This window comes from Physeter macrocephalus, chromosome 8, assembly GCF_002837175.3.
Source record: "Physeter macrocephalus isolate SW-GA chromosome 8, ASM283717v5, whole genome shotgun sequence".
NCBI classification, from domain to species: Eukaryota; Metazoa; Chordata; class Mammalia; order Artiodactyla; family Physeteridae; genus Physeter; species Physeter macrocephalus.
In genome coordinates this window covers 72,535,016-72,552,046 of record NC_041221.1, presented here as the reverse complement: position 1 = coordinate 72,552,046, position 17,031 = coordinate 72,535,016, and the positions used below count along the sequence as shown (strand labels likewise).

Genomic DNA, 17,031 nt, shown 5'->3' with positions numbered 1-17,031 from the left:
TGTCTTTATTCCTGTCTTACCCCTAGGTTCTTCATGACATTTTTTTTTTCTTAGATTCCATATAAATATGTTAGCATACAGTATTTGTTTTTCTCTTTCTGACTTACTTCACTCTGTATGACAGACTCTAGGTCCATCCACCTCACTACAAATAACTCAATTTCATTTATTTTTATGGCTGAGTAATATTCCATCATATTTATGTGCCACATCTTCTTTATCCATTCATCTGTCGATGGACACTTAGGTTCCAGCATACTCTTTTAAAGTAAAAATTGATAAGCTGATTCTAAAATTTACATGGAAACATATAGGAACTAGATAACCAATGATGAAAAAGAACAAAGTTAAAAGACTTACAGTAACTGATTTAAAGATTTGCTATAAAGAGTAAAGTAAGTCAGTGTGGTATTGGTGGAAGGATGAACACATATCAATGGAACAGAATAGAGTCCAGAAATAAACCCACGCATATAGGGGCAATTTTTGATGGAGGTGCAAAGACAAATCAATGAGGGAAATAATAATCTCTTAACAAATGATGTACCTCCATACACAAAAAATAAACCACAAACTTAACTGCATACCACATTAGTTCAAAATGTTTCATAATAAATTTTATATGCATGCAATCAAAGTTCTGCATTCTGGGGAAGTTCTGACAAAGAAAACAGAGTTATTTAAGTTTTTTTTTAGGGGGAGAGATGTGAAAAATTTTGAAGACTGCTATTTTAAATAGTTAAGTCACAGTTTTAAGTGAAGAAAAATTATTTGGGGTTTGTAAAGCTACTGAATATGCTCATCACACTAAACAAGACAGCAGGCAAACTGGCTTTAAAGTTATAAACATATTGATCTTTTATGGTAATCTAAATCCCTGAGCTTCTAGTATGCTCATAATCAGGAGAAATTAAAGCCTCAGTTCTAAGTCTCATTTTCCTCCTATCTAGATATCTTTACTTTGGGGAAATGGATGGTTATGGATTTGCAGAAGAGTAAGATTAAGAAGCTTGTTACTGCGAGAAAAGGGTTTACTAGTGATGAAATAAAATGTATACTTTAAGGCAGGACAAGAAAAATTAAACATAAAATTCTCTCTGTGTGTCCCTTTGGGCCTCCTCCCTCCCTAATGTGCACATGCATCTGCATTAAACGTTAACCAGAGCGCCTCAAAGATGGGAGCGCATGCTCCACCGTAGAGATCAATTTTTTCCCTTTCTTCTGATGCTAGCCATGTAACTTCCTAAAAGAAGAGCAGCTCTGTAGGGGGTCATGGTGCCTTGCTGCTCGCTTTGCACGTGCTTACCTGGGCTATGTATCTTTGGTGAACTTTATGTAAAATATCAGTATATCATTTCTATGTAAGATCCTCCGTCTTGAAAATGGATATAACTGTGTCTTGGACTCCTAACAGGTGGAACAGTTCTCAGGGCTTTCTGAGAGTCTGTCTTCTGGTTTATAAACCTCAGTTTGGCTCTAATAAAATTCCCTTTTTTTCTTCTTAATGTCATTGTTAACTGAATTTTCTTTGGCATTAGTTTATTTCTAATCCAGAGTAATCATTAAATCTGGTCAATGTTTTGACCACTACAAAATTCCTTCAGTTATTTCAAGGATGTTGGGTATTAGGGAATAATACCAAAATCATTGCACCAGGTGAAGCTAATGACCCAGCACGTTTTGGGAAGGGTTAAAGGGAGGTAGGGCCCTTCGCCGTATATTCACAGGAATGGGTGGCCCGTATAGCAAGCTTTCCAGGCCCACCAGGCCCTGCCGTCTGGCTCCTTCCCACTGCCTGGCCTTTGCCCCAGCAGTTCCTCTGGCCTACAAGGCCCCCTCATTCCTTAGCTCTGAAAGCCTGCTTTTCAAGAGCCGCCGCTCCAGCTCAGCACCATCTTTCTCTTCCTCGATTCCTAGACGCTTATATTTGAACCAGCTAATTTTACCTTCATTGACGCACGCACGGCCTCGCCCTGTTTTTCTAGGTCTCGAGCTATTATTTAAAACTCGGTTGCGCACAGCTGGTGACGTTACCTGTCTCTAAGTCGGACAGACCTATCACCACCGCCCCCTAACCACGTGAGCTCCGGCTCTGGCGCGGAGCCAGGGGGCGGTGCCGGGACCCGGGCCGCCACGCCCGCTTTTCCGGTTGGGGCCGCGCAGCGCGGTCACGTGGCTGGAGGAGCGGCGGCTCTCGGGGCGTGGAGTCTCGGCCTCGGGTGAGCGCGCTGAGGGGGCGGAGGGACGGGGGCGGCGTGAGGCGGCTGGGGTCCAGCTCTCGTCGCCCCGCTCTCGGTTCCTCACCCGCCAAGGACAGTGGAGAGGGTCCGGGGCCAGACCCCTGGGCGGGGCTGCGCAAATTCGAGAAACTCGGCAGGTTATGTACAAGCTGGTGAACTGGCTCCTTCCCCTCTTGCTAGTTGAATGGCCTCATCTTATATTGTAGAAATAAGGAATAGATTTGAAAGACTGTACCTCTCTCATCTCCTCCTTTATTATTATTTTTCTGCTAATTATGAGCCTTAAAACTACAGCGCACTAAATGCAATGTGGTATCCTGGATTGGATCCTAGAACAGAAAAAGGACATCAGTAGAGAAACTGGGGAAATCCGGATAAAGTATTTGGTAAGTGCGTGTATCAGTGTTAATTTCTTACTTTTGATAAATGTACTCTAATATTGCATTAGAGGAATTTGGGTAGAGGGCATACAGGAGCTCACTGTACTATCTTTGCAACTTACTGTAAATCTAAAATTATTTTAACATTAAAATTTGAACAGAATCCTACAGCGGTGTGCCGCAGATCACTGTTTACAGGAAGGGCTGAAGTCAGTTCCTTTTTTGCCAAGCCTGACAGGAATTAGGTGTCTGTTTGATCAACTTGTTTGCTAAGGAAATAGTTGTCTGGCTAGTGGGTGTGGATGCTTCTAGTTCAAGTTTTCGGGGCAGGAATCTGTTTTCTTTTTCAATTCCATCCATTAAATGTCTCTGGAACACCTGTTATGCACAAGTAAATGAGAGACTCATTCCCTACAGTAGGACCGTGTGTGGTAAAAAAGCAAGTCAGGTAGGAAATACAGACTGTTAGATACAACGTAGAGCTAGGAGGGCTCAGAGGTAGAAGAAAGCACATCTGGTCCAGGGGAGTCAGGAGGGCTACTGGAGGGAGTGGCTGTCATGAACTGAGGGGGACCTGAGAGGAGAAAGCATTCTGGGTGGAGAATGGCTCCAGCAGAGGCTTTAAAGAGACCAGGCTGAGGGGGCCTGGAAGCAGGTACAATCCCTTTTCCACGGAAGCACAGAGCATGCCCAGGGAATACTGGCAGATGGCACAGGAAGTGAAAACTGGTTACGTTATAGAAAACAAGGTGACACCTACTTTAATCATATATACCATGGGAGCTATGGAATGTTTTTGGGCAGGAGAGGGACATCATTGGATCTGTGCTTGCAGATGATTGAGTTGGCAGCAATGGCTTGGAGTAGATCATTTAGGGAAGTATTGGTTTAGCCCAGGAGAGGTAAATGAAGTTCATCCGGGGCTGTGAAGTTGATGTGCAAAGAAGGACATGGTTTGGGGAGATTTGGGGGACCTAGAGGACTTGGCAACTGAAGGCACTGGAAAGAAGAAAAAGGAAAAAACTCCATATCCCAAAGTTTTGGCCCTGGATGTTTTGGAGCATGATTGATGGGTTTGCAGGAACAGAGGACTCAGCAGGAGACCTGGGGTGGCAGTGGGGAGGGTAATGCATTTGTTTTTGAACAAGCTGTGTTTGAATTGCTGGCAGGATATCGAGCTGGAGATGTGTATTTTAAGAGTGTTCAGGAGTGGAAGCCAAGCATATACAGAAGGGACAGGAAGAGGCAAAGGAGTCTGAGTGGGCAGGTAGGAGCCAGTCAGGGATCCCTGTGGGGTTGAGGAGTGAAGGTGGGCCAGGGGCCTTGGACATGGTGAGTCAGTAGCATCACAGCTTCTGCAGAGGCACAGGGGCCTGAGGAATGAGGCTGGATCTTAGATTTAGCAATTAGGAAGATACACGTCCCTTTCAGAGTTGTTTTAATGGAAGAGTAGAAGATTGTGTGCTCACAGTCTGTAGTCTGTTCATTCAGTCGCCATTCCCAAGTGGGCCAGGAGCCAGGGATATGGATTCTAGTTCTGGCCCTGCCACTGCCTGTGTAATTTTGGGCAAGTCATGTATGCTTGGGCTGGCATAAGAAGACACCCATAATAAGACCAAAAGGACCTTTTTATTTCTAGCAACACCTAATAGTCCATAGAGCCAAGGTTCCATGGGGCACACTTTGGAAAATGCTGCTATAGAGCCAGAATTTTAGAGGTCTAAAGAGTGAAAGAATATTATCCAGTCCCCTGACTTGACAAATTGAAGAAACTAATACTCAAATTCATATTAATGAACATTGATTTCAGATATATTGATGGTGTCCAAAATACCCCTGTAAAAGTAGTTATGCTTAAAGCCATTTTGGAAATCCTAAAATAGGCTCTGGGAGATTAAAGGACTTGCCCAGGATCACAGAGCAGCACGTGGTGGTGTGAGATTTGAACCCAGGCCTTCTGGGTCAGGGCCCTTCTCTTTTACACATCCTGCTGCCTCCTTGGTTGTCAGCCTTGAATTCATTTAAAACTGGCTGAATGGAATGTTAGTAACTTCAACTTTTTTCCCCTTTCTTAGAAGAAATGTGTTCCAAAAGTCAAGTCTTAACCACTGGACCACCAGGGAAGTCCCGACTGCATTACATATTAATATTACTATATAATTAGTATATAAAAGTGGGAGAGTACACAGCCAACAATTCCCAAAGTTACATTTTAAACAACACTAGAACATTAGACCATGTGAAAGCTCATTTTGTTCAACTCTGAACAGTGGGAAGGTGTACCTGTGACGCCTGAATATATGTGGCACATTGAAAAATATTCTTAGCTGATCCTGTGATTGCTTACTCTTTCCTCTTATTGCTTTTTTCCGTTGCGTTGACCAATTGTATTTTCTTCACTGTTGGCTACCAGACCCTGACCACACCCTTCTTAACAGAGGCAGGAGGCTGCATTTATAAGCAGGAATCTGCACTAGAGGTAAAATACAGCCTCTTAGGGATTAGTCTTTGATTCAGTAAGTAATATCCTATCTACCTTGACAAATACAAATAGACAAACTTGGGCTTCGCTGGTGGCGAAGTGGTTGGGAGTCCGCCTGCCGATGCAGGGGATGCGGGCTCGTGCCCCGGTCTGGGGGGATCCCGCGTGCCGCGGAGCGGCTGGGCCCGTGGGCCGTGGCCGCTGGGCCTGCGCGTCCGGAGCCTGTGCTCCGCGGGGGAAGGGGCCGCAACGGTGAGAGGCCCGGGTACCACACACAAAAAAATAGACAAACATTTTTTTAAAATTATTTGTTTATTTATTTATTTATTTTGGCCGTGCCGGGTCTTAGTTGCAACACGTGGGATCTTCTTGCGGCGTGAGGGCTTCTTAGTTGCGGCATGCAGACTTCTTAGTTGCAGCATGCGAACTCTTAGTTGTAGCATATGTGCGGGATCTAGTTCCCCGACCAGGGATGGAACCCAGGCCCCCTGCATTGGGAGCACAGAGTCCTACCCACTGGACCACCAGGGAAGTCCCTAGACAAACTTATTTAGGAAATAAACTTGTAAAGGAACCAAGATGATTTCATAAAAATTTTGGGAAAAATGGGTCCAATATACTTTGTTGAGTGTTGCCAAACTGCTACTTTAGACTTTTACTCTCAGTTTTACTTGATATCATAAATAATAGAAACTTGGTTTACTCTGATGTTAATCTCATTGAAGTTCTCTGAAAGATAGAAAGCAGTGGCTAAGAGTCTAACAGTATCTCTGACATGAGGGGTCTAGATTCAGAATCTGGCTCTTATCTCTTTTTAGCTATGTTATTTAACCTCTCTGTACTTCAGTGTAATTGTCTAGACTTAAACAATAATAGTATTGTCTGTAAAGTGTTTTTGAAGATTAAATAGAATAATCTAAGTAGAGCACTTAGAATAGTGCCTAGCACACAGAAAGCAAGCAACAAGTGCTAGCTGTTATTAGATCATGGCTTAAAAGTTGTTGCCAATTTTTTAAAAAATTAATTAATTAATTTATTATTTATTTTTGGCCGTGTTGGGTCTTCCTTGTTGCACATGGGCTTTCTCTAGTTGTGGTGAGCCGGGGCTGCTCTTCGTTGCAGTGCATGGGCTTCTCATCGCCGTGGCTTCTCTTGTTGCGGAGCACGGGCTCTAGCCGTGTGGGCTCAGTAGTTGTGGCTTGCGGGCTCTAGAGCGCAGGCTCAGTAGTTGTGGTGCACGGGCTTAGTTGCTCCGCGGCATGTGGGATCTTCCCGGACCAGGACTTGAACTTGTGTCCCCTGCATTGGCAGGCAGATTCCCAACCACCACGCCACCAGGGAAGCCCAAGTTGTTGCCAATTTAAGGCATCCAGTTTAATCATTTTCTAGGAGGACACAGCTGATTAACACACTTCTCATCTTTTCTCCTAATCCAGTTAAAAGGTCTCTTATTTTTTTTTCTGTTTTTAAAAATAAATTTTAATATCATATTATTGAGGTATAATTTACATATAATAAAATGTACCATTTACTGTATAGTATAAGTATATGGTTTAATGAGTTTTGACAAACCATCATTCCAGTCAGGATACAAGACTTTTTCATCACCCCAGAAAAGTTCCCTCATGCCCTTTGAAGCCAACATTCCCACCCCAGGTAACCATTGATCTGTTGTTTTGCCTGGATTTCATACAATACATGGTTCTTCTGTTAGCATAATGTAAGATTCATCCACATTATTGCATATATCAGAAATTTATTATTTATTACTGAATATATTCTGTGTGTGGACTACCACAGTTTGTCCATTTTCTTGTTGATGGACATTTGGGTTGTTTTCAGTTTTTTGGCTAATTTGAGTAATACTCTGAACATTCATGCACACATCTTTGTATGAACACATGTTTTCATTTCGCATGGGTAAAGCTTAAGAATGCAGTTGTTGGGTCACTTGTTTGAAAGAAACTGTCAAACTTTTTCACAGTGGTTGTACCATCTTATACTCTTGCCATCAGTGTATTTGGGTGTCCACATCCTTGGCAACACCTGGAATTGGCAGTGGTATGTGGTGGAATCTCATTGTACGTTTTTGTAATTGTAATCTATGATTCGTTGATGAATGATGTTAAGCTTCTTTCCATCTATGTTTCTTCTTCTTTTTTTTTTTTTTTTTTTTTGGCTACGCCTTATGGCTGGATCTCAGTTCCCCGACCAGGGATTGAACCCGAGTCCCGGCAGTGAAAGTCTGGAATCCTAACCACTAGGCCCACTGGGGAACTCTCCAGGTATCTTCTTTTTTTAAAATTTAATTTAATTTTTATTTTTTTATTTTTTTTTTCAGGTATCTTCTTTTATGATGTATCTCTCTAAAATTTTTAAGGGCCTTTGTTTTTAAACATTGAAAATGTATGGTACCTTGACCCTAAAAATAACAGAAACCCCTTCAAACATGATAGATTTATTTGGCATCTTTGTGTGGTTTTAGAAGTGGGAGATTGAGAGAGACTTCAGCAAAAATGCAAGACTGAGATTTAATTATTTTTGAATGTCCTGGTAAGCAATTACTTAAACAGTAGGATATTTAGAAAGGATTTCAGATGTGTTTATTTTCCTTTTTTTAAAAAAAAAATGAGTCTTGAGAAAAGGATGAAATATTTCTAAATATCTTCAGCAAAGCAGCTGTTTTGAAATGCCTAGTGGTGAAAGTCCCTCTTCACTGCCCTTGTACTGGAGGGACAAGGCTGAGCATTTCCGGTGCTCCCCAGCCAACAGGTGGCCGCTGTTACCAGGTAGTGCCCACAGTGGGCTCCACACGGGGGAGGGAGGGGCTCAGTGATGGGCATTTCTCTGTAGGGCATTGTTACCAGGAGTTAGCCCCAGGTTATCCGTGTGGAGCCTTACAGAGTTGGCTGTTTTGTGTTCGCCCCAGGCAAGTATTTCAGTTTATTGGTTTTATTTATTTAATTAATTGATTTATCTATCTATGCATCTATTTATTTTGGCTGCACTGTGAGGCATGCAGGATCTTAGTTCCCCTACCAGGAATCAAACCTGCGCCCTTTGCAGTGGAAGCCAAGTCTTAACCACTGGACCACCAGGGAAGTCCCTCTGTTTATTCCTTTCTCCCTTTCTCCATTTATTTAAAAGTACTTAGGTAACTATGTAGGTGCTGGGCGTGCAGTGTGATCCAAACGGACCAAAATCTCTACCCTGTGGAGCTTGCATTCCACTTTGGGCCCTCGGGAGCGGCTTTGGGCTCTGGTAGAGGAAATGTCCAGGTCGCACTACCTTTTGCGAAGCGTAACAGGCAGGCCGGAGCCACCTTCTGCTTCCCTAGGCTCCCATTTGTACTGCTTTCCCCCTTTGAATGGTGTGCTTTGAAAAATGAGTAAAATATGGAGGAGTATGTTAGAAGGTCATAGGTGTCAAGAAGAAAAATCAAGCAGAGAAGTGGGATAGGGAAGAGGAGTTGGCAGTTTTAGGTGGGGTGCCAGGAAAGGCCACACTGAGAAGGTGACACTGCAAGAAAGACCCAAGGAGGTGAGGAACCAGCTGTGCATCTGGCTGGGGGAAGAACGTTCCCGGCAGAGGGAACTCGAAGCTCTGGGGCAGGAATGCCTGGCTCGGTCAGTAATACCAGTGAGGCTGGCGAGGCCAGGGCGAGGGTACCGGGCAGAGGTGAGCTTGGGGCCCTTCGCCATTGGAAGGGCTTTGACTTCTACTCTGTGCTGAGAAACACTGGAGGGTTTTGAACACAGGTGTGGCATGGTTAGAGAAAGAGAGGGACGATGGGAGGACCTTCTTCCCTCCATCTGTCACTGTCCCGACAAAACCTCTCCTAATCGTATCTGCACAGAAATAGAAAATGAACCAAGTAGAGCCGTAGGAGAGAGCGTAAGGGCCCTGAGCACCTGAAGTAGATAAAGCGTTGTGAGGAACAGAGGCAAGATGGTCTCAGTCATTGGAAGCTGGGTTTTCAGAGACTCTTCTGAGTTTTATACAGCTCTTCTTCGGCTTGTGAAAACTGATCCCTTTCCTTTGTAAGCTCATTTGTCAGGTGCGTTCTTTTTCCTTGGCAAAGCCTGATCTGCTTTATCCTGATCAGTAGATTACTGGATTCAGTAAAAGTCTTTCCTATTTCCTTGGAAATAAGGAGTCAGATCTTTTCTTACCCGAAAAGTCCTGAAATGTTAAACAGCTTCAATTGGATTGCAAGGGGCATCTGTGTGCTTGTGCACTGCTGGCTGTGCCTGCAAAATATAGGAAGGAACTTTTCTTCCCTGGCAAACCCAACTTTGATTATACTGACAGCTTTTTAACTACTGTTTTCTCTTAACTGCAGATAACTTGTTTATCCCTGCGGTAAAGAAGGCACGTGGCTGATGAGCAGGGAGGCGAGGCCGCAGAGTGGGGCAGAGGGGCAGGCCTGGGAAGCAGAGGACGATGACATGGCAGAAGGCGATTTAGGGTATGGCCTCAGAAGAAGGCCCGGTGGCATTTATGAAGTGCAAGTTTCACATTTATTTACATCTAGAAAAAGATCAGATGGAAAGACCTGTAGTCCTCCCCCATTTTCAAGAAATGAGGAAGAAAGAAACAGTGCCGTTTTTCAGTATTCCAAGCATAAGAGCTTGCGTGATACATACCCGGAAGGACCCCATATTCCCTATCACGGCCGACAAAGTAGCACTGGTAAGAATGCCTAGCAATCCTCTTTCTCCTCTTTTCTGCCCTGTGGATTTTATCAATGCTGTCAGCCTCCCAACACATGAAGATGGGTCACCATCGTGGATTTTAGAAATTTATCTTTATTCACCTCTAGAGGTTGATTGGTGATGGTAAAAGTAATTGATGTTTCTGTCTCCACATATCATACAAATTGTGAAGTACAGTAATTATTCTGCATCAATACATATATGTTAGTTATATCAATAAGTAATTACTTACCTTGCTTTTCTTGTGAAGTCGTGGTATCTTCATTTGTTCTTTTTTTGTCTTATTCAACAAACATTTATTGGGTACCTATTAGGTGCCCAGGACAGTACCAGACTCTGGGAATAACATCAGTAAATAAAATAGTCAAATGTCATGGAGTTCACATTCTGGTAGAGCAGACAGAAAATAAACCTGCAAATCAACAGCTGTCTAACATCAGGCAGTGGTAAGTGAAAAGACAGTGAGTGAGTGGAGGGGCTGGGGTGCTGCTGTTTGAGGCACAGGTCAAGAGAGGCCTCTCTAAGGAGGTGACATTGGAGCACTGCAAGCCTGATGCTCATCTGGGGAAGGAGTGTTACAGGCAGAACACACAGGCTTCAGGTTATTTTAGGGATGTCATAAAATTCTCAAAACAAAATTAATTTATCATAAGTAAAAATAAATTGTGCTGTACACTAAGGAGAGAATAAAATTCAGAATCATATTGTGATAGAATGTTACAATACGAAGTGACCTGGAACTGGTGGACGAGTCCCAGGCTGCACTGTGGTACAGCTCTGGTGTGGCTGAAACTTTTGTAATCCACATTGTAAAACTTCCCCACCAAAGTGGAACAAACACAATTAGAACAACATGAAAGTAATTTAAGAAGCATTTCAGATTTACGAAAACATGGTGCAGCTGGGGATCGATCTCTGTTCTTCAAAATCCTTCTTGAAATTAGGATGGGATTATTTATATATTTTTCTTCCAAGTCCTTATCATGCATAGAGGATGGATGCTGTTTTGCAAGCAAGATGTTGAAAATTGAACATTATGTTAAGATGCCTTTACAAAAAATGTGAGGAAACTACAGGGATATAAACAAGAAGTAATAGTAATGGTATGAGCTCCTGTTTTTTTTGAGTTATGGACTTTTGTCTTTTTATCAAAGTTGACTTGATCCTAGGTAAGAATATTGTGTTAGTTTCCTCTTGCTAATAGGCAGTTTCCAAATTACCAGAAATTTAAGGGTTTAAAACAACATAAATTTTATTCTCTTACAGTTCTGTAGGTCAAGAATCCAAAACAGGTTTCACTGGACTAAAATCACGGTGTTGGCATGGCTGCCTCCCTTTTGGTGGCTCTAGGGGAGAACCCACTCCCTTGCGTTTTCCACCTTCTAGAGGCTGCCTTCCCTGGCCGTGGTACCCTTCCTCCGTCTTCACGGCCACTTCTCCCGCTGCCTCATGCTGATACTGACTCCCCTGCCTCCTTCTTTCATTTATAAGGACCTGGGTAATCCAGAATAATCTCCTATCTCCAAGTATTTAATCACACCTGCAAAATCCTTTTTGCTAGGTACTCACAGGTTCTGGGATTAAGATGTGGACATCTTTGGGGGCCATTATTCTGCCTACCACAGTAGAACTTGTCATTGTCAACCCAGTGTTACTTTTTAAAAAATTTTATTTATTTTTTAATTTTTGGCCGCACTATGCTGCATGCAGGATCTTAGTTCCCCAACCAGGGATTGAACCCATGCCCCCTGCACTGGACCGACAGGGGAGTCCCCCAATGTCACTTTTGTCCCTCATTGGAACCCTGAATTATCAGAGTAAAAACATGACTTAGGTTTTCCCTTGGTTACTGTCATGTTGATGAAAGTTCAGAATAGCAAAGAAAAGAATTGTTCTGAGAAATTTTTAATGTCCCTTAAAAATATTCTTTCTAAATTTTTTTGCTTCTTTTTACTTCCTGTTCTCTTGCTATAATTTATCACTTCAATGTTTTTCTATTGCCAGTGAAACTGCAATGTAAATGAAGTTCCTGGGAAGCCCAGATTAATGTCTCAGTTGATCAGTCGCACTAAGGAGAGAATAATTGAAGTTACTGGAGACTTCTAGTGATTCTCCTTGGAGAGAAATTAAATTCAGGTTATTTCTTAGATATTCATATCACGATATTGATCAAGCTTAAGCCAAACGCCAAAATTTATTTACTTTACTCACCAACATTCATTAATACTGTGTTTGGATGTAGTAAGTAACCAATTCATTAACAACAGTTTTATTTTAGAGTCCTTTTTTTTTAAGAGTCTTTTGATTCAAAAGTATGTGTCTTTTCATTTGTGGAATGTTTTAAGCTGTTTTTATCATCATTTGGTTTATTACAGTTATTTTCTCATTTCAATTTAGGTAGAGGCTGTATTTGATATTTTGTAAACAAATGTCCCATATTTAACTAGCTAAAGAAAATATTTAATTTTTTTTCCCTCTAATAGATTCTAATTCAGAGTTGTCAGATGTGGAATTAAGGCAACGTCTTCATGAAACTTTAGAGGTAGGTACTCTGGCTAACATACAAATTCTCATGTGAATAAAGTCCACTGATAGATATTTTGTGTAAGTATCACTAACATGGTATGGAAGGCAACTGTTGGCTTTCCAGATATTCTCGAGCCACACTGTCAAGCTCATAGCTTCCAGCTGGCCTCCGCATCTCGGTGGCTTCGTCTCCTCATCTCTTAGAAAGGCTGTTTTTATAAACATGCCCTCCTGTTCTCCTTTCCAACTTATTTCTCTAATCTCCTTCTCGAGAAAATAATCACTCCCTTCCATCTGTCTTCCCAGTATGTGCGACTTGAAATAACCTACCTAATTGAACCTCTTTGAAGTCAGAGAACTAGGAAGTACCCCAGGGGGTCTGAGGAGACCATTCCTCTTGCTGGGAGTTGGAGTTTCTATGAGGGTGCTTGTCCTTTCAGGAACAGAAAGCCCATCTTAGTGTGCATTTGTTTTTTTCTTTGTTTTTTGGGGTTTTTTTGGTCGCAGCACGTGGGATCTTAGTTTCCCGACCAGAGATCAAACCTCAGGCCCCCTGCAGTGGACGCATGGGGTCTTAACTGCTGGACCGCCAGGGAAGTCCCTTAGTGTGCATTTGTATCTCTTCTGGTGATCGCTACTCTACTAGTTTCCTAGGGCTGCCCTGACAAACTGGTGTCTTAAAAGAGCAGACCGATTCTGTCTCAGCTATGGAGGCTAGAGGTCTGAAATCAAGATGTGGGTGGGCCATGTTCCCTCTGAAGGGTCTGGAGGAGAATCCTTTACCACCTCCTAGCTTCTGGTGGTTGCCGCCAACAACCTTTGGCTTTTAGCTGCGTCACACCAGTCATTGGATTGAGGCCTACTCTGATCTAGTATGACATTAATTACATCTGCAAAGACCCTATTTCCAAATAAGGTCAAATTTATGGTACCAGGGGTTAGGACTTGAACATATCTTTTGGGGTGGGGGGCACAGTTCTACCTATAATAGCTACTGTAGCTGTGTAGCTGATCATGTTCTTATTTTATGTGGTCTAAAGCTTTTTCTCCAAATTATTAACTGTGTGTGTGGCCTAGATAGGTAAAAGCAAAAGATTTGGGCTTCTAGTCATAACTTGCACCTGACAGCGAGCATCTCAGTTTTAGCCTCTCTGGTCCACTTATAAAGCCTGGAGGAATTTCCAACCTCATTTTGTAAGGTCAGAGCACTTTGAGTCACAGTGAATGTTGAGCTTAAATGTAAACTGTCTAAATTGATCATTTGGGGTTGCATATCTCGCAGATAGGAAGACTAATTGTGTTTTTCTCCTCAGGAGGTAGAAATTTTGAAAACTGAACTTGAGGCATCTCAAAGACAGCTTGAAGGTAAAGAGGAAGCATTGAGAATTCTTCAAAGCAATGTAAGAAGTTACTTTTTTACACTTTCATCAGGTGCACATTCCAATGATAGGTAGTATGGTTTTATCTTTTATTTTTTAAATTTTATTTTATTTTTATATTTTTGGCCATGCTGCGCGGCTTGCCGGATCTCAGTTCCCCAACCAGGGATTGAACCCGGGCCATGGCAGTGAAAGTGCCGAATCCTGAACACTAGACCACCAGGGAACTCCCTGGTTTTAGCTTTTAAAATAAAAGCATCAGTGTTTAATATAGTTTTTTTTTTTTTGAGCTATAGATTTTTAAAACAGCTTTATTAAGATATAACTTAACATCATGAATTTCACTCATTTTAAGCATACAATTTATTTTTACTAAACTTAGAATTGTGTAACTATCATCACAACTTAATTTAGAACATTTCCATCACCCCAAAAAAGGAACCTCTTACCCATTAGCAGTTATTCCCATTCCCATCCCCAGCCACCACTCATCTACTTTCTGGTTTATAGCTTTGCCTTTTCTATTTCATAAATAGAATCATACAGTATATGTCTAGATTCTTTTGCCTCTGGATTCTTATAGTTAGCATATTTTTAAGGTTCATGCATGTTGTAGCATGTGTCAGTGCTTTCTTCCTTTTTTATTGCCAAATAATATTCCATTATATAGATATGCCACATTTTGTTTATCCATTTACCAGTTGATAGCTATTTTGGGCTATTATGAATAATCCTGCTGTGAATGTTCATGTACATGTCTTTGTGTGCGAAATCCATTCATTCATTCTCACGTTCATTGGGAAAGAACCAAACCAAGATCTTCTGACTTTTGAACTATCAAACTCTATACAAAAGGTCTCTGTGGGAATCTCATCTCAAGGTAATTTTCTACTGTCTTAAAATAAAAATGTGAACTTCACCTTGCATATAAGGGTGATTGGAAATTTAATTTATACTGATACAGTCTTTATTTTTCTTAGGCAATATTTGGCAAAGCCACAAGTCATACCCAGGCAGTGCTTCAAAAAACTGTGGAGCAAAAGAGATCCTTGGAGAAGGTATTTGACCACATAATAGCGTATAGCGTAGACTTGTTCAATTCAATAAGCTTTCAAATAGAATTCCCTTAAAAATCACCGTACCAGTGGATATGTCATTTGTGCATACCCTCTGCTAGGTGTACTTCAACTTCATACAGTCCCTTCCCTTTTGGAGCTTATAATCCAAAGCAGATTGTCACATGGGCTAAGCCTGCTAAGTTGACACTTCCTGTTTTTCTTTTCCTATTTTTCTTCTTCTGCTTGCCCTGCAGAGCCTACCTCTTTCTGACCATCTCATCTTCACTAAAAAGGTAGTTAGGAATCACCCTAGATGGTCATATTCCTATTCCTGTTTTACTCTCCCTTGGTGGGAGTGTCCTGGGCTCAGACTTCCAGGAGTATATGTTGGGGTCTGCATGGGTTGGGGGCAATGAGAAATCTAGGTTCAGGCCAGCAAATTTGAAATGTTCCCTATAATTAAGCTTCAGCAAAGCTTTTTGAGTGCTAAAGAGGCATGTCATATGTGTTTACAAATGTCATAGACTCTTTTTGAGCAGTAATTAGTTTTTTGTCTTTAACCTATTTCTGTGAAGTGACTAAATGATTTATTTCAGATATTCATAAGTCATGAAATGATTTATTTGTAGTAATTTCCTTGAAAGTGCTATTTTTTTCTATAGGAAATAAATGCCTTGCAGTGGGAAATAGAATTTGATCGCAATAGATTTAAAAATATAGAGGAATCTTGGATCCAAAAATATGACAGGTTTGTATATTATTATTCCGTAATTTTTCTTTGGACATTTTTAAACTGTGTATAATTCAAATGTAGCTTAGGCTTTCTTCTTTTTTGAGCACACTAAGTATAAAATTCAGGGAATTCCCTGGTTGTCCAGTGGTTAGGACTTGGTGCTTTCATTGCCATGGCCCGGGTTCAGTCCCTAGTCGGGGAACTAAGATCCTGCAAGCCACGTGGCACAGCCAAAAAAAAATAAAATAAGATTCATATTGCTTACCCACTTACCAGTTCCATATTTTACTGTTACTGTTAATTTTCTTTCTTTAAAAACTAGTATAAACTGTATATTAAAATACAGTTTAAGAGCCATGTTTCCCAAGTTATTTTAGCCTTGCACTGTTTTTTCAAAGTCTTTTGAGCAACTCTTGTATTAGTGTGAATTTATTTAATAACTTTGACCTTATGAATATGCTATAATTTAATCACTGAGAAATTGATTTGGTATCTGGAGTTATAGATGGCTTTAGTACCTAATTTTTAAATTTATTACTTCTTAACTTTTAATTTGAGATAATTGAAGACTTACAGAAAAGTTGTAAGAATAGAACAACTCCTATATATATTTCACCAAGATTCTCCAAATTTTAACTCTTTACCACACTTTGTCATTCTTTTTTCCTTTCTTTCGCTCTTTGTAGTTAAGTACATAAATATAGAGGTAATATTTTCTGAACCATTTTGTATATATAGGGTCCCATTACTCTAAATACTTCAGTTTGTATTTTTTTTAAAAGGGACGTTCTCATTTATAACATAATATAGTTATAAAAATCAAGACCTTAACCCAATACTATTATTTAATGTGCAGACCTTCTTTATATTACCAACTATCTTAATAATGTTCTTAGAGCAAAAGAGAAAAAACAATTTCCCCTGTTCAGGACCAGTGCAGAACCACATGTTGCATTTGGTTGTCATGTCTAAATTTTAGTCTCCTTTAATCTGAAACAGTTCTTCAGTGTTTATCTTTTATAACCTTTACATTTTTTTGAGGCGGACAGGCCCATTATTTTATAGAATATCCTACAATGTGGGTATCTGATGCTTCTGGATTGAATTGGATTATGCATTTTGGGCAATATTACCACTGAAGCAATGTATTCTTAGTGCATCATATCAGGAGGCATGTGATGCTGATTTGTCCTTTTCCCAGGATGTGAATCTTGATCACTTGGTTAAGGTATGGTGTCTGCTCTCATTCTCCACTACTAAGTCACTATTTTTCCCCTTGTAATTAGTAAGCATCTTGTGGAGAGATACTTGAAAATTATGTAAATATACTGTGACTCATCAGACTTTTCATGCACTCGTTTTTATATCCACTGATATTCTACCTGAAGCAATTATTACTACAATGGTTGCCAAATGGTAATTTTCTTTTTTTTGGGGGGGGAATCATAAAGCTTTTATATTCTTTATAATTTTTTATTTATTTTTTATTTTTTTTAACATCTTTATTGGAGTATAACT

General features: G+C 40.8%; 1 protein-coding gene and 1 long non-coding RNA gene across 5 annotated transcripts in view; one reads left to right on the top strand and one right to left on the bottom strand.

Annotated features, from left to right (window-relative positions):
* Window positions 1-2,010, bottom strand: part of LOC114486724 (uncharacterized) — a 5,150-nt gene extending 3,140 nt beyond the window's left edge. Inside the window, exon 1 of the long non-coding RNA XR_003680932.2 lies at window positions 1,947-2,010. This is a non-coding gene — a long non-coding RNA (uncharacterized lncRNA). The remainder of the gene's footprint in view (window positions 1-1,946) is intronic.
* Window positions 2,011-2,157: 147 nt separating this feature from the next.
* CCDC125 (coiled-coil domain containing 125) overlaps window positions 2,158-17,031 on the top strand; it is a 36,855-nt gene continuing 21,981 nt past the window's right edge. The window contains exons 1-8 of one of the 4 annotated variants that reach the window (XM_007129940.4): window positions 2,158-2,219; window positions 2,535-2,626; window positions 7,306-7,387; window positions 9,445-9,794; window positions 12,301-12,359; window positions 13,657-13,743; window positions 14,703-14,780; window positions 15,443-15,528. In XM_007129940.4, coding sequence (XP_007130002.2) covers window positions 9,485-9,794; window positions 12,301-12,359; window positions 13,657-13,743; window positions 14,703-14,780; window positions 15,443-15,528 — 620 coding nt within the window. In that variant the 5' untranslated portion in view covers window positions 2,158-2,219; window positions 2,535-2,626; window positions 7,306-7,387; window positions 9,445-9,484. The other 3 variants (XM_055086607.1, XM_055086608.1, XM_007129939.4) reach the window with 3 other exon arrangements.